Source organism: Xiphias gladius, chromosome 21 (genome assembly GCF_016859285.1).
Source record: "Xiphias gladius isolate SHS-SW01 ecotype Sanya breed wild chromosome 21, ASM1685928v1, whole genome shotgun sequence".
NCBI lineage: Eukaryota > Metazoa > Chordata > Actinopteri > Istiophoriformes > Xiphiidae > Xiphias > Xiphias gladius.
Window position 1 is genome coordinate 25674890 of NC_053420.1, and position 17852 is coordinate 25692741.

Here is a 17852-nt window from a genome sequence, read left to right on the forward strand (position 1 = left end):
AATGAATTCTATATTTTGATAGATAAAGATAAATCAAATGAATTCCTTAAATACACCCACACGCCTTTCGAGGAAATGTGAGCTTGACTTTTGAGGTGTGTGTGAGAGAGTCTGAGAGAGAGAGAGAGAGAGAGTGTGTGTGTGTATGTGTGAGAGAGTGAATGAATGAATGAGGGGCTTGACCATGTAAGCTGTCTGTTTGGGTGAATATTTTAAACTGGACTATGTTGAATTGTTCAGCATGAAAGAGGATGTCTGGGCAGGCAAAGGGGAAAATACTGCAACCATGTCAATATTTACTTAAGCAAGCAGAATGTGAATATTTTGTTTTACATCCTCTATCAGGGACTTCTTTTTCAGTGTAAATGTGAACCAATCATTTGTATCCTTTTGAGTTGCAAGCATCCTCTGAATATCTCTGCATAGCCCTGTCTACATCGGATTTTAACTTAATTTAACAATTGTTCCAAGAAAAAAAAAAACTTGCGCGTTTGTTACTTGAAGATAATGTTATGATAATGTATTTAAAGTCAGTAAATTGAAAGTGTTTTTTCTTCCAGAAGGGTATGTGAGGGACGTAAACTTTGCCAAAAAAAATCACCAATCTGTTACAGTTTAGGCAGTTTTTTTTTTTTTTTTTAAATCGTGTAAAGGTTGAGGATAAAGTAATGTAACATTTAATGTGAATTATCAGTTCATTTTATTCCACTCTGTTCCACTCTTATGATAGGAAAGTTGATGTAAGTAGCTGTAAAGTCAACATGCTATTCCTGTTTCACTTTTTTTTTCTTTTTTTTTTTTTTTTTTTCTTTTGTCATAGCTTTTGATCATGTTTTCTTTGAGTTTTATGCTCATTGTAGGTTGAAAAATGAATAAAACCCTACAAGTAAATATACAGTGTATTTGTGGGTTTTTTTTTTTTTTTTTCTCTCCCTCATCCACCATTAATGTCATGAGTTCCTCATGGATTTACTCCTGGATATTTAAGGAAATGTGATTGTGAAGTGTTTTGCTCATACTGATACATAAAACCAAGGCCCTTCTCCCTGAGCAGAGGCCCCAAGTGGCACAGCTGCCTGTTGGTTTTGGACTAGCAGCCACGGTGGAGGTCTTGCAAGAGTTGCAGCACCATCATATTTGCTTCATCAAACAAATTTGATCACTTCTTATCTCAAGACGAGCTTAGACTTTCTCTGAAAATTCTCAGCCTGCTTCACGTCATATTCAAGCTTTACTGAACGTAAAAACGGAACAATTCCAAGAATTCAATTTTTACGTCCTCAGTTGGAGAATGAAATTTGGTGTGATTGGACTCAGTACTTAACACCATGTACTTATTCCGTGATGTACTCTATCTCAAATTTTCCCTTGTGCCCTCCTCAAGGATTTAATTTCCTTGGCAACACCTGGAAGACTTGTGCCCCTTTCTTTGCCCATAACACACATTTTTCATTGAATACAGAAGCTCACCACCGTCTGCATACATAAGACTGAATACCTCACAATACACCATGTAGACAAAATAAATAGGTTATTCTGCAAGGGTTACTTGCCTTGAAAACAGACTAAAATTTTCCTCCATAAGTCTGCTCTCAGCACTAACTGTACTGCCAGCTTCTCACCAGCAGGTGAGGCTGTAGGCATTTCTCCAATCCCAGAGCATAGCACGTTACTTTGACAGTCATCACACTGCATAACTTGACTGGTATCCATGGAACAATTCACATTTACTCCTGGTACAAGGTGCTGAGCAAATAATGAGACATTTGTGCTTGGTGAGTATTCAGTTTATTCTGTAAAGATTCAGAAGTGTAGAAAGGATGATACAACAGTGCTTTATGATCAGAATATTTCATAAAAGTTTTTTTAAGTGATCATAACACCGTAAGTCCAGATTCCATTTATCTCAAACCAAAATAAATTTGTAACATTCGACACAAGTGCATACACTGCTGGTAGGAGATCAACCTCCAATTTCACTTTGGATGGTATAGCACCGTTCTTAGCTATTAGCAGCTTGACAAAGATGCAGCTTAATAGGATTCATGTAGTGACTGTATGTTTATATAAACACAAGAAAATTCAGAGAAGAGCAAAGATCTCCTCATTTGGCTCTCTAGCTAGCACAATATCTCACTCTGTCATTGTCTAGGGATCAAATTGATAATTTTGCTTTAAACAACATTTTGCCAGTAACAATATTTGATACAATTACAGCTTAAAGTTAAACATCTCCAAGTGTACAGAAAGCAGCACAAGTTTTTTCACAGATATAGACCAACAGTGACCATCGATGCACTGGCATGTTTTTTTTTTTTCTTTTCTTTTTTTCAGGACAGCACAGTAGCTGGAAAGCAAGGTGATGGACAGACAGGTCATATAAACACATGGACAGAGCTGAGTAAGGCAACGTTAGCGTGACAGGCTTCTCTCTGTTCAGTTTGCAGGGCAGTGTAGTGTATTGATTTTGACAGAGCTGTCAATACCTTTAATGTGGGGCAGTGTGACTTTTAGCATTGCTGTCTTCATTAGTGCATTGTATATAGTCTCTTGCGTGTAGCTGAACTGCAAAAGTGATCACCAACATTTATACAGATCTAAATAAAACATGTTTGATTGCATCTGGACTTACAGTGACTATAGAAGAGTAAATAGAATTGAAAAACCAAATAACGGAAAAAGTAAAATTCAAGGCAGTGCTGAAGTACTGGTTGCTAAAAAAGTAAAAAATATCACAAAGCCAACAATAACATTTCCTTGACACATCTTTTGTTTGTCCAGTCAGTACAAACCCTCTTTTATAGTGCAGTTTCAATCATATATATATATTTCTCCCTCTGACCCAAAAACAATATCTTTCGGCCCTATCCTATCCTATCTCTGCTCATTCAAGTCAGTTTTCCAGTCAGTGTGCGTCTTTTCTCTTTCTTTTCTTTGATCCCTCGTACTGACCTCATTGTGCACCCTCCCCACACAACCACAAAGAAGCATGAAAGGCTTAAACATCACAGAACTCAAAGGTGAGAAGTTCTTTCTTTTGACGATGGCAGGAAGTGATGGCAGATGGAAGAGGAGGAGGAGGAGGAGGAGGGGGAGGCGGAGGAGGAGAAGGAGGAGGAGGAGGAGGAGGAGGAGGAGGAGTGGGGGGTATTCACAGTTACAGTCAGAGTCCAACGGTCCAGCTACAATCACATCTGCTGTCATTATGAACACTCTTTTTTAGACCACGGCCAGGGGGAGCAAGCCAGCCTTTAAATATCATGTTCCTCTGGCGAGATTGGGGGCCTGCTTCATCACACCTCCAGCAGCTCCATCCTCAGGCGATCCCTATCAGCAACACACACACAAACAGGCAAATGCAACATGCACAAATCATGAGGATGTGATTGTAAAGTTCCTGTTGTATTGTATTACTGGTGTGTATTGTAAGTGAGGTACTTTTTTTGGGAGGGAGCATTGTAAAAAAATTCCTGTGTATGGGTTAACTTGCCTCTCGGAAAACCATCTAACCAAAGACAATTGTCATGATTTATTCACATATATTTGCATGCGCTCTCAATCTATAATTCAACGGCCCAGACTCCTACTTATCTAAAAATAGCTTCCTAAACAGAGACCTTTGATTGCCTGAATAAGCTACTCAGCATGAGTACCTGTACACACTTGCCTGCCTGCTTTTTACTGTAAATCACGCAGCAAACCACTACAAACAACAGGCTGTCATGCTTTCATCACTCCACCTGGCTTACATTGCTTTGTTTCCTTGATTGATAAATAGCACTAAGCTTGTAAAATATCACAAGGCACTTGAATGAGAAGTGTATCTAACTTCAGTAGCTTTTATCACACTTTGTAATTTGGGCATAATGACTATAGTACCTGGCCTGATTGGCATCAGTCTGTTGTTCAATGAGTGACTGATTGGCCACTGGCTGCTGGTGGTCCTCTGCTCTCTCGGACCAGGAATCCTGCAGGGCTCCTGGCTGCACTGACTCCTCAGCTTGGCCTCGCTCTCCACTTCCCTCTGACCCCATCAGACTGAGCAACGGTGAGTATGAATCCTGCCACACAACCCGCTGCCCTGTGTTGAGTCCTGCTTCTCCTTCAAGGTGCTTGTTCACGTCTTGCTCAACAAGTTTCTTTTTGGCTGCTTGAGGGTCCTTCGGTGACTCAGCTTCTGCGTCTCCGTGGCCCCTTGCCTCCTCTGACTCCGTGGGCAATCGCTGATAGGTCTCCAGCCACTTTAGCTGCCCGTTCTTGTGGCTATACCGGCTGTCGCTGAACCAGCGCACCACCTCTGATTTGGGAAGGCCTGTCTGGACGCTTAAGTCCTCGTACTGCTGACTGCTGGGCCAGCGGGTATTGGAGAAAACCTGCCGGAGGATGTGCAGCTGCTGGGGGGTCTTGTTGCCCCAGGGGGGGGAGAAAGACGGCTGAGAAGCAGACACCTCGGCTACCTCAGACTTGTGTTCTTGATGTACAATCTCAGATGTCGTCTCTGGCTCATTCATCTTCAGCCTCTTAAAGTTTATCTTGATGGGGTCAACTTTCAGCTCTGGGCAGCCTCTGTCCCCGGCGAACGGATCCTCCTCCTTAATGAGTTGCTTTAAGATTGACATGCCTTTTATGGGAAAGTCCTTGTTGCATTTACCCTCATCTAAAATGGATGAGCTACTTTTTGTAATGACAGTTGTGCTGGTGCTTTCAGTTGGGGATTTGCTGGCATGGTTCAGGTTAGGGACACTGTCATTACAGGTAGTACTGGGGTATTCACTGCTAATACTGCTGTTGTTGGGCTTGTGGATGTAGTTGTTGCCTTCGTCATCGAGTTTTGTGGTGTGGGCCTGCTCTTGTGGACTGATGATGCCGCTGTTATGATTGTTACAGGTGATGTTTGATTTGCTGGTGTTATCGATGATCACATTACTCTTGGTACTGTTTGAACCTTCCAATCCAATGGGTAAATTGTTGCTTTTGAGATTTGGTTTGCCGTTGGTGTCAGCAACACAGAGCTCATCATTATTGCTAATGTTGGTAGAGCAAGTGGCGATACTGTTGATGCTGTTTGTGGGGCTGCTGTTATGCACCGGTTTCCTGGTGACAGTCTCACCACCATTACTACTGCTGGAATAGCTGCTGATGCTGCTGCTACTACTGCAACTACTGCTGCTACTGCTGCTTCTACTGCTGCTGGTGCTACTGACACAACCACTGTTTCCAGCCATGTCCAGGCTGAGGCCATTGCTCTTGTCTGGCTCCACAGTGGGTTGAGTATTCTTGGTCAGTACCTGTGTTGTTCTGACTATGGATGGAAACTTTGGGGGGACAATTGGAGTAGAATAGGACACCCTGGTGACATGGGGGTTGGTTGACATGCTGGCCTGTGAGGCTATGACTCTAAAAGGCCTGGGTTTAATACTGCCATAGGGAACTTTGGCCATCTGAAAGTTTGGTCCTTTTGAGCCTGGCTGGGCAGTGACAGTGTGGTGGCTTACAATGTTGTTGACGTGCCTTTGTGTAGCAGGTTGCTTCTGAGGTGCTCCACCTTGGAACACAGTGTTGAACATCTTCCTCCTGGCCTCTTCAATCTCCTCAGGAGACCAGCTTATGCCCTGCTTGAGCCTTTGGGCAGTAAACCACAGTTTGATCTGCTCTTCGGGGAACTCTGAGACCACTGTTAGGTAGCAGAGTTCGGCTTTGGTCGGGTAGGGGAACTTGCCAAAGGATGTCTTGAGAAAGCTGCTGGTGTCCATAGCAGCATCGTAGGTGGGGATGCTGCTGAGAGGGATCATCACCTTTGGAAGGTCTTTATTGGAAACGGAGGAAGGGGGGGAGTAAAGGGAGGGAGTGTGCTGGTGAAAGACTTGGTTGGACACTGTCGTGGTAATCACATGAGTGACAGTGGTCCTCGGCATAGCTGGGGCACCAGAAACACTGAGAGCCCCGTTTTGGAGTTCAGGCACATTTGTCAGCATGCTGGGGTCTACATCCTTTCCAGTGTCTATCTTCCGTACCTCCACGGTGTGAGAAACCACAATCTTTTTGTGCTCCCCCTTGCCTTTCATCATCTTTGCAATCGGTGTTTTGGTGAGGGAGATCCCAGATTCTCTGTAGTCTTCTCCACTGTCCGTGAACAGACTTTGTTCCACAGTTGTTACTCCATCCCTCTTGTTGACAGTTAGGGAGGCAGTGACCAAGCCCTCCATTATCTTAGGGTGGGCGTTGGCATTATGCAGAGCCAGAGCCTCAAAGCGGACGACTGACACCCCACAGTTCAGGCAGTAGAAGGTGGGCTGGGCCCTAAAGTCTAAGTGGCAGTTGTGCATGTGATCCAAAAAGTAGTTTAGATCTCTGGATTCGAAACGGCAAGTAGAACAGCTGTATGTACCTCCTTTTTGCATCTCGCTGCCACTTTCAGATTTGGAGGAGCTGTGAGAGAAATGGCCAGACTCTCCTCCAGTGATGCTGAGTATGCTATCTTCTGGGATTGTTGGTAGGAGTTCTGGTAGCGAGCCCAGTATGATTTCCTCACGCACATGTTTGGATTTGGATGGTATCATGCAGGGTACGGAGGATTTCCTCTTGCTGGCCATTGTGCAGCTTTCTGTAGATGGGACAGTGAGTGATTGGTTGTCCGGTATGATGAGAACAGAGGGCGGGTGGATAGTGGAGAGGATTGAATGGAGTTAAGTGTCATGGACCAGCCACTATGATATCACAGTGTTGCTTCATGCCTTCTGCCACTTTAGGACTCCTGTCACATGGACAAGTTTAACAGCTCCCAGGGAACCTGTGAGGAAAGAGTACAAAAAAAGAGAGACGTGACTCTCTCAGCCCATATTTAATTTAGTGATTGCAGAATAAAGAAATGACAGTACGACACAGTTAGTAGATGGAAAACACAGGGATATAAACTGAAAAAAAGGATTTTAATTATTCATCCTGAACGTCACGCAAATGACAGATTAAAACCTACACATATGGAAAGTAAATGTATAGTATACTTTTCAAAATTTAAAATATGAAATATTTATACATGAGGAATCTAATAGCCCCACACAGGGTAATCAGTATAGGTGGAAATACAGTGTGATCCGTGTTGATGGTATTTATCAGCAATCATAGCACTTAAGTAAATGACTTTTTTCTTTTCAAAAAGGCCACATGATTTATGCTCATAACAAAAAATTAAGGTTATATTAAATTACTGTATAGAAAGAGGTAAAATGGCTCTTGCTCAGTCTTGATACATAATTTAAAATAGTTGCATCAGAGTTCATGAACAAGATTACTATTAATATTTTAAAATTACATTTGACTGACTTCCTAAATAATGAAAAATATTTACCATCACATATGTCAAGGGGAACAAAGAAATGAAAAAAATATTGGCATCAGCCTGTTGTCTATTAACTCACTCACTCACTCACTCACACACACACACACACACACACACACACACACACACACACACACACACACACACACACACACACACACACACACACACACACACACACACAAACACACAGAGACACAAACAAACACACATGTATTCACTCCTTCAATCAATGAAGCCTGTCGGTGTTATGGCCATTTACTAGGATTTACAGACTTCTGTCTAGCTGTCACTTTTTATGAATTCAGAAAAAAGAGCTTAATAATCAACAGAGCCAGAAGTGACAGTCTAATCTCAGCGATATTTGTTGTTTTTCTTCACTGCCACCAAGGGTTTGGCTCTTCTAATTATTGATGGCATATGTCCACCGAATTATTTTTAGTAAACCCTTATGATATTAACAAAACATGTAAGAAGCACTAAGTTTAAAGCTAAAGCAAAAACCATGAACACTGAAGGGGATGTGCTGGCTATGAATCAGTGTTAGGGTCTTTTTTGCCAGATGCCACCTGCCAGGAAACATTATTAGTAAATAAATACCATTCACTGACTACTATACCTTGGGGATTCTGGGTGCGATGCACTTCACCCCTACAAATTGATAGTGCTGGATGTATCTAACCTCACCATCTGTTTCACAGTGTCTGAGGCAACCGCAAATATGCACAAATACCCACAAGAAGGTTTGTATTTGTCTGCAAAAACATTTAGTACTCATTGCTTGTAAGTGTAGATAATACGTAGGTAGTAGTTGAGTTTAAATTTTGTGTAATTTCATGGGGGCAACGGGGCATTTTAAAAAATTGAATATGTTCACATGCAGTGGGCCGTGCCGTCCTGTTCCTCTTTGGCTGAATATTGTAAAGCAGACATATGAAGGTTAAAAGAATGAGTATTTTACTTCCACACATATGTTTTACATTGGACATTACAGTGTATCTTCCCAGCATAATGTAGTGTCAAGAGGTGATACCAGGTGACTAGTGTGGATGTGTGTCCCAGCAGTCAGCTGACAGCAGTTCTGTTAAGGACCTGAAACATTCCCCCAAGGTCTGAGAAGGTTACTACAAACACATCTGAAGCCATTTACAAGCTGCAGACTAAAACCATCTCCTCCTACATTTGTTCAACAAGCAGAATGGAGTCACATGCATGCATAAAAAAAAAAAACACACAATAGGGAGATCACTGGGTGCTCAAATCCATTAGCAAACCACATCCAAAGGCTTTCCCTTCCTATAACGCTCAAGTCATAAGGATGGATATGGATTGTATTTGCAGTTTTCAACAAGTCTCCTTTTTTCTTCTCCACCATATGTACGAAAAAACAAGCCTCTGGTCTCTCAGAAAGCCACAAATATTTAACAAAGTATGTAGGACAAGACAATGGATACACTCTCGTCAGTGTTTCATTACCGATGCAGCCGGTTTTAATAGTTATTTTAACACTGGAAAGTACAAAATATATAAAACTAATGATGAGAAAAAAACATCAAAGTGGAGCTTTGCACCCTCTGCCCTCTGCATGAACTTGTGACACACACACACACAGACACACACACAGACACACACACACACACACAGCCTCTGTACTGTATATCACTCTCGTCCTCCTTTATAAGACTGTAGAAGCGCTGATGTGTGACATGCTGCTGAAAACTAGTCTCATCCTATCATCATCTATCCATATCACTCAGGCTTTACCTTCCCATGCAAGCAAATCAACATCAAAAAACATCAGCTGCAAAAATTCAGTTACCATAACACCCAAAACCAGCAATTCTGTTGAGATCCAGCATACCTCAACATCAAGCACTGCAGTTTGTTGATTACAAAGAAAACAATTTCACATACTTTCAACATATTTTTTTGTCAAACTGAAAAGCAGATTCACAGACGTTTCATTTTACTGCATCCACGTGCATGTTCACCACGGCTGGCTGGATGGTAAATAAAAGATGAACCTGTTCCAGAATTAAAACCCTCAAATGACTGCCCAAACAGTCCACACTGATCCCAGACAGACTGTGACATCCTCCTTGTAACTACCTCTTTTTCATTTCTACTGACGGCTGCTGCTTTCTGACAGAAAAAAAACTAAAACAAAACAAAACAAACACACAACAAAAAAACTAGGTCACCAGCATCTTATGCAGTAATCCTGGTTCACTGCATCCAGACGCGGGCATGTGCTGTATGTTTTGCCGCCAGAGAGGTCGTGATATCCTCTGACGGCACACTCGATTAACCCCTGGTGAGGACACAGTGTTCATTGAGTTTGTTCCACTGAACGAGGGATTTAGAAGTCAGCTCTCATGCAACAGAGGGATGTGGTCATGCACATCTGAAACATCTGTGTGAGAGATGTCACTATGTTATAGAACTCTGTAAAATATCTGTGTTGGCTCTGTCTAGCTGTGGTGAAGTGATTCATTTTGCTTGGTCCACAAACGCCACACTGTATGCCAGGACGTTTCAGAAAATAAAGTGATGGAGAAGATAATTTGGTCTCTGCGGTGGGCTGTGACTTGTGTAGAAGCCCCCAGAGGGGACGTTGATCCACGAAGAGACAGACGCTGGCCGAGTACAGAAGCTCGCCTCCCTGAAAAAAACACTCCACTTCCTGCATGAGAAAACCCAAGACAAGCCAAAAGTTGAGAAAGGTTACATAAAGAATCAGGTCACCTATCAAAAGAATGGGCTGCTTTATCTGGCGAGCGAGACGTGCGATCAGACACAAGACAAGGGCTTGCCAGACAGGGAGCCACTGAATGGTTCCCTCTGAAAAGCCAGGCCTTGTGTTTCAGCGGCAAGGTAGACAACACTCAGATGATCGCTGTCCCCAGTGTGTCGTATGTCCTCGCACTGGCACTGGCTGTGTGGCACAGGGGGAGGAAACTCTTTTCATCTCGCCGGACCAGGGGAGTCGTATCTGAAGTGAGGGAAAGTGGCAGAGCTCTCAGAAGTGCTTTCTGAACACCCACGCTCAGCGTAAGCAGACGGGCCTTGTACGGCGAACTCAAACCACGTTTGAACCATTCAACTTTTCAAAAACAACCGTTTCAAAACAAATGGGATTAGGCTAAGTTTAAATTCTGATGGGGTTTATACGTTCCGCCTGATTTAATAGCAGCTTTAAGATTTACAGGAGGGCCTCCCTTATGTGCTCTCACACTGTCATTTCCATAACAATATTATATTTACATCTCATTAATATTTAATTATATTCTCTATACTTTTAAATGACAAACAGCTGAATGTGCTGCCCCCATTTCAGCAAACCAATTGAAAGAAAGCAGCGTGTATTCCCTTTCATCACCTCATAAACTGCTGCAGTAATTACAATATTACAACACGAAAAACATGCCCAATCTACAGCGAGCTGCTACCAGCAGAAAGGGAGGCGAGGCTGCAAAGTGGTTGCTAGACATTAAAATTTAATTCAAAACAGTCCACTGATTCAGACACTCCCAGGTTGTTGGGTCACCTACAGTTGACATTAACAAACAGAGATTGGTGTTTTTGCTGCGCCGCCTGTCACATGAATGAGAATGTGAAGGCTGGAGGAGGAAGAAGGACAAAGGAAGACAAAACTCAGACATCTGGGAATGAAGTGAGAGGATGACTGATGATGATGACAGGCTGTGCTGTTTCAATATTCCTCCCTGCTGACACCTCGTAGGCACACATCTCCACACACACACACTCCTAACACACTCCCTCCTCACCTCCGCAACATTTAGCACCTGCACTGTTCTGAAAATCTTTCTCTTTGAACTGAATAGCTGGCAAGGAGTCTTCTTGATGCGACAGTCGCATAAGAGCTAAAAAAAAAAAAAAGAAAGAAAAGAAAAGCATAAATTCTTTCACTTGTGACAATATTTATTTGGCGTGTAATTTGCTTCGACAGTGATCCGTGGCTCTCCTGAGAGCCTGCTTCAAAAAAAATCAGCCCAGAAAATGACCTGGTGTCCACTGGGGTTTGAGGCTGAGAAGGGGGAACTCCTGACAGATACATTTGAATGATCAAAAAATCTGTTTAGCTGGAACATTTTCTGCCAAATGTCCATTAAATAGATTAACGTCATGTGAGTGGATCAGCTGGACACCCAAATATAAGCCAGGGACAGAGAGCAATTACTGTCTTGCACTGAGAAGAGATTGGGAACAATGGCACCTCATTTATAAGGGAAACGTGATCCAGCGCTGGGAGCCTTTAGACGGCTGACTGCCGAATTGCGATTGTTCTGTTTCCTGCGTGTCTGGGTGTCTTCTGTGTCCATCATGCTGCCAGAGTGGACAAATGTGGGGTTCTTTTTGACAGTAAGGGTGGAGAGGATTTTAGTTTGGGGACATCTTTGTGCATGAATGGCACTGTACGTTTTCCAGCATGAAGTGTCAGGCTCCAGTGTTACGTGTGCTGAAAAACAATTCAGAGTCATCAGGGTCATTAGCACGGCGCTAATACAGCAGACGACTCCACGCCGTTTCACCGCCCGTCCAGATGAAGATAGGCAGAGGCTTCAGTGTGTAGTCTCTGTCTCCGCTGCGGGCTCTTATTTTTTTTCTTTACATGGGTGTGTTTCTGTGCATATTAGTGTCTGAATGTCTGAGACGCAGGTGTTGTCAGCCATCTCGTCCTCCTCCTTCTCCTCCTCCTCCTCCTCACACACAAAACCCCCCCACCCTTACCTCCATGACTGCAGCCTTGTCCACTGGGAGACCGGTCGGTGGTGGCACTCATGTGTTAACATTGCCATGGCAACCCCTTCTTCCCCTTGCCCACCACGCCACACACACAGCGGAGTCACTCGCCCACACCCACCAACCTCAAGACACACACACACATACACACTGAATTCCTTGGATTGCATCCGGTGCAGGACAAACTTAATCCACATGCCCTGCCAGCCATCTTTGAAAAGTCCATTCATGGTTCAAGTCTCTCCCAGATAACTTTGGGTGAGGTCCGCAACAACAACTTGGCCTTTTACTTTCTTGATCAGGTTGTAGCGACACTAACATCGCCGCTCCACTGTGCTCATTTGTATGACAGCGACTGATGAAAGAAATATCGCAGCTCTACACGCTACAAATGACCTCCTGTCAGTGTTATTGTCTTGATAAATCAGTGCTGAGGCCTGAAGACTGATGTAGCACAGTACATACCAACTGCACTCTGCCCGTCTGAGCATCTTTGTTGCACGGTCCTGTTTTGTGTTAGAGTGCGCGCTCACTGTTGAAATCTTACATTGTTCTCCGAACCCTTCTATCTGTTGCCCAGATGAATGACAGACAAATAAACCATGGAGCGCAGAGAAAAAAACTCTGAGTCATGCATCCTTTTTACATCACTTTTGATGAATAACTTCGTCAGTTCTGTAGCCAAGACTACAGGCATTCATTTGGCAACTTAAGACGAAAAGGAAGAAAGATGGCGGCGTATCGCACATTGTAGTGTCCATCCTAAAATGGCTGACATCATAGCCTTCTCTAACTGCCAAAGCCTGGCAAATGCCAGCTCCTGCTGACCAAACCTTTCTTGCATGGGACAGAGAAAGTGGCAGGGGCTCTTTCCCCACTCGCCCCAAGGTTTTTTCCCCCCCGTCAGTGCACAGGCGTTTCTTTTGGTTGGAACTGTGCAAACATGCTGTTTTAGTGAGGCTTTTGAGCGGTCTGGGCTTCGATACGGCATTGGTCCGATGACAAAAGCAATACCAAAAAGGGTGAAAGAACCAAATAAAAGTGAACTTGTATAGACTGCCGTCCTTTCTGGTGGGAAAAATGGGGCTTGGCATTGTGTTTCAGAGAATTTTCTGTGAGGACGATGAGGTATGCCGCTATCATGAATGCTTTTTTGTATAAAATGGCTGGAAAATAGATCTGGTTGGCATTAGATAGTTGATTTTCTTCTCTGAACTCAAGGAATGTTATACACTCCATGTCAGCTAAATCTGCAAATCATGACCATATGACCTTCCTCGCTATTCTCTGGCAGGGGATTCATTTTGAGCTGTAGGAGGCACACACAAACATAACATGCACAGTGGTTGCTGTTAGACATCAGACCACCAGATCTCGAAAAGTACAGTATTCCAGGTATATGAGGGGTGGCATATGTGGAGTGGGCACTCTTGGCCCACTACATTGTGCCTGTGTATACAAACACTCCGCTGTGGCCATAACAAAAACTGTGAGCTGTGCCTAATTGCAGGGAGTGAGGGATGAAAGGCAATATGCCTGGCCTCATTAGAGCAGTTCCGAGAAGGGAGATGGAAGACCGTTCCCAGGGATCCACAAAGGGAATTGACATTCCCCCAGTGAAAGCGTCCTGCCGGAGTGAAAAGCTCCACACACGCTGAACTCACCGGGCCAAGATGAACCCGGTCCGCCGGAGCTGCACAGCGAGAGCTCATTTACCTTTGTTTTGCCGGTCATCAAACACGCCTGCAAATTAACTATCGGAGTGAAGAAATGTCCACTGGAGACTGGACTGTTCTCCACACTTAGAGACACCGTCCACAGACCAAACACCCACTCTCTCCCAGGAAAAACCTCAATGGCAGAAGTGTTGCACATTCATTTCCATGACCTACATTATACGTAATAAGCTTACATGGTTAAATCATTTAAAAAATATTCCAAAAATTGCCAGTGATTCATGCTCGTCTAGCTGGCTGCTTGAATAATTTGGGGTTGTTTCTTGTGTTAGGGACACTGGACACACACACACACACACACACACACATGATCACAGAGGCAACATTAGTCAGCACAGAGGTACTTCCCCTAAAGGCAGAGGGAGACACATGGCATTCAAAGCTGGGTCAATATTTATGTACAGATAGAAATGTGACTGTACAGGAACTGATATTTTTTAATACAATGCCTCACTGATAATCCACAGTTTGCAAAATATCTGCCTGCCTCTGAAATGATCAGCTCCTCTCGTACTGTATACGTCTCAGTGTGTGTGTGTGTGTGTGTGTGTGTGTGTGTCTGTGTGAGTGAGTAGGGCAGCAGCACATGTTGGTAGGAGGAAGAGGAGGAAATGAAAGAAAAAGTCCTGTGCATAGAGATACAGGCCTACCTTTCTGCTCTGGCAAGAGGAAGAAATTTGTAGAGAGTGAGCGATCAGTAGATGAAAATTGATACTTGGCGTGCAGTTTGAACATCTACGGACTCGCAGGCTTCTTATTTCATGTCGATAAACCTGCTGTAGCGCTGAGCTCAGAAGTCTTTCACAACTAAAAGCACTCACACTCGCAGCACAGCGGGGAAATACAGCGCGTTGTGCAATAAAATAAGCAGATACGCCACACTGTATAGCGCGAGAAGGAGCGCAAATGCAGCCAGACGGAGGATCCGTTGTTGTAACTGTAACAAACTGACGAGTTAACCCGTTTCACTCCACTCGCAAGGCTGTGGGGCAACACACTGCCTCGGAGCCGACTTGCCAAAGGCGATCTGGCACTCTATATAACCTTATGAATATTCCCAAAAATCCTCCACCCCCCTCCTCCACCTACTGTCGCCATTTTATACATTGGCGACTTCATATAAACTGCCTTGACTACAGCACCAGATGAAAATTCAATATTCAATAGCGAGACATAATTACAGTAAACAACTTTGGAAATCGCACCTCGCCGATAATCCGAGGTATTCGCGTTTCGGAAGAGTAGATGTGTCCTTACCTCAGCAGTCGGTGGGGAAAAATGGAATCCGACATTAATATATAAATGAATAATATTGGATTCGCTCCGATCGCTGCGCTTTGAGAAGAAGAGGAGGCGAGCAGGGGGTGGGAGCTCTCCTCAAGTGAACCCGGTGAACTGGCGTGAACCCGTCAGTGACCACGGCAAGGTACATTACATTACATTACCTCTCCACACCTCAGCCACACTGTATGGAGACGGCAAAACAACTATGGTCGGCGGTGCAGGACGAGGCAGCTCCAAAAAAAAAATTATAGCGAGTGTATTTCCTATGAACACGTGATTCGAAGCGTCATCCAAAATCCAAAAGCCCTTTCATCTAAAATTTTGGAGAGGGGCGGGGATGAGATGAGAATGTGTGCGTGTGTGTGTGTGTCTGTGTGTGTGTGTGTGTGTGTGTGTAGAAGGGGAGGAGGGGGGGTACGTATACTGAGCCCAGTGCACATTTGGGTATGTCGTTATAGGGGTAAGGCAGCGCTCTAATATAACAGATTGGGTTATACATAGCTACAATGGCGCCGCGGAGCAGGCTGAGCAGATGGATTGTATTGTGTGAATTTGCGATTTGACAGGAGTTTAGGGATCCGCCGTTTCAGTGAGCGTCATCACCCAAAAGGTCCTCTTAATTAGGTCACATGTCTTTTTCACTAGATGGCTGCCATCTGTAGAAAGCAAAAAAATCTCTTGATGGGCTACTATGAATATGAATCGTTTTGGGAATTGTCATTTAAAGCACAGGCCTATTAGCCCAAAGGCTTAAAATAGACTTTTACGCACACGCGTAACAGTGGCGGACCAATTTACGCAGATGTAGGCCTACTGTAAGCGTAGCCTAGTCCTTCATGGGCAGTTCTTTATTGTTACACGTAACGGAGGCGTTTTCCCTTGAATCAAATTTCTAATGCTAGTTGTGTGTTGTTGTGTAAACTATGGTTTACGCGGCTGTGACCCTCGTGACCTTGCTGGACTTCCGCGCGTAAAAGCGCACTGAGCAAAGCGCGAAAGAGACAGAGACAAGTTGAGAATGAGGGTCTAATAGAAAAGGGGCAATTAGACCATAACTATGCCAATGTATTTTTTGAAGGAATTTAAGAAAACATAGCAACAAGAGAAACTGAATATTGTGGTAATAATGCAGCAATAACAGTAAGTATGATATGGTCATCATAAAGCAATTGGATATTATGGAGACACATTATATGCCTGTTTAGAAAGATTAGACTAATATGGCCTATTTAGACATTATGTGTACATCATTAGTGACACGTAGCGGGACAATAACCTATATATAACATAAATATAACATCCTCATTGTCTGTTGTAATGTACGAACATATAGGCCCACTACAGACCTCCATTACTAGGGAAACATGGATTTGTTCTTCCCCTTAAGTTTGTCCTGACTGGGTTCAGTCGTTGCCTGTAGCTGTGGCCGTGTACAGTCAGGAAAAACAAAGATTATCTATCAGGAAGATGACTCACTCAATAGTTAAACAAAAACCCAGCGCGTGGTTCCGGTCTGTGGAAGGGTCGACGTGTAGCTCTGCATGATCGGGTCTAGTACTGGGATTCAAAGAGGTTTGAGTCCAACATGACAAATCTCTGCTTTCCTTGTTACAGCAGCGCATCCTATGCCGGTCGCGGTGTGCTGATCTGTGTTTGCGGCATTTGAATTTATAGCTATAAAGTGTTTGCATTTTGCTTGTTTGTGGGACAGTGGTGTGACGGGGATTTGGGCTGTTGTATGGGGTTCCACTGATTGGACAGGCACTGCTCCTCTGTGGATTGCGGGTCTGCCGTTCTGGCCCATTGGGCCACCGGGACATGGAATCCGCTACATTTGATGGGATACTGCAAATTCCGGCTGAAGCTCACGGTCGTGTAGTCAAAGAGCCCACCAGTCACCGCAGGTGCCACTGAAGCCACCTGGCAGATCTTCGGCACTCTTGCTGTTGTGGCGGCTTGGAAAAGAGCCTGCGCACTTCATGTATTTGGATACGACGCAAAGCGCTGCCGGTCGAGGCGGAGGCGTCATGGTGCTTGTTCCGCAGATGTCTTTTTTCTTTTCTTTTTCTTTTCATTCAGTGTATCCGGCCCGTTTCTTTGGGAGTTTGAATCCGGTACCTAACGCGCAGCATCCAGCAGAGCGGCCGTTGCTATGGTTACCTGCACCTTGCGCACCGGTTTACAAAGGTGACGAGGTGTTGACCCGGATCTTTCCTGGTATAGGATTTTGACGCAGACTTTTTCCGTGACCGTGACACAGCCGCGTGTCCTGTTGACAGCGTGACCGTGTTTTTTCTTTCCTTTTCTTTTTGTTACCACAACACCGTCGATAAAAGTGACTTTGCTGACTTTCACTCCTTCTGTGAATAATTTGGACATTTTAAAACCACTGTGCTTACTAGGCCGCAGTGGAAGCACGCCCCAGGCCTGGTAGCGTTTTACAGTAAAAAAAAAAAAAAAAGCTGAGCCACAACAATTACGCGATATTGTTTTTCACTTCTGTAAACAAAACAAGACTCGTGACGAGCCGGCGGCTTGGTGCGTTCCAGCACCGCGGGCCACCGGCTCAGATTCAGCGGGGGACGTGCGGGCAGAGAGCACGAAAGTCCCGCTCCTCGTGATTGCAAACAGCTACGCAAACTTTCCGCACTCTGGCGGATGACAGACAAGCGGGCAGATGGGGATAATCACTTCCCAGGCGTTTATTTTCCTATAAAGTGCACGAGAAA

General features: G+C 44.2%; 1 protein-coding gene across 1 annotated transcript; it reads right to left on the reverse strand.

Annotated features, from left to right (window-relative positions):
• Positions 1–1780: 1780 nt before the first annotated feature.
• Positions 1781–15358, reverse strand: si:ch211-232b12.5 (zinc fingers and homeoboxes protein 3). Its single transcript, XM_040115971.1, has 3 exons — positions 15097–15358; positions 3880–6790; positions 1781–3327 (listed from the first exon to the last, which is right to left on the reverse strand). The coding sequence occupies exons 2-3, from the start codon at positions 6591–6593 to the stop codon at positions 3294–3296; spliced, it is 2748 nt and encodes a 915-aa protein (XP_039971905.1). The 5' UTR covers positions 6594–6790; positions 15097–15358; the 3' UTR covers positions 1781–3293.
• Positions 15359–17852: the final 2494 nt, after the last annotated feature.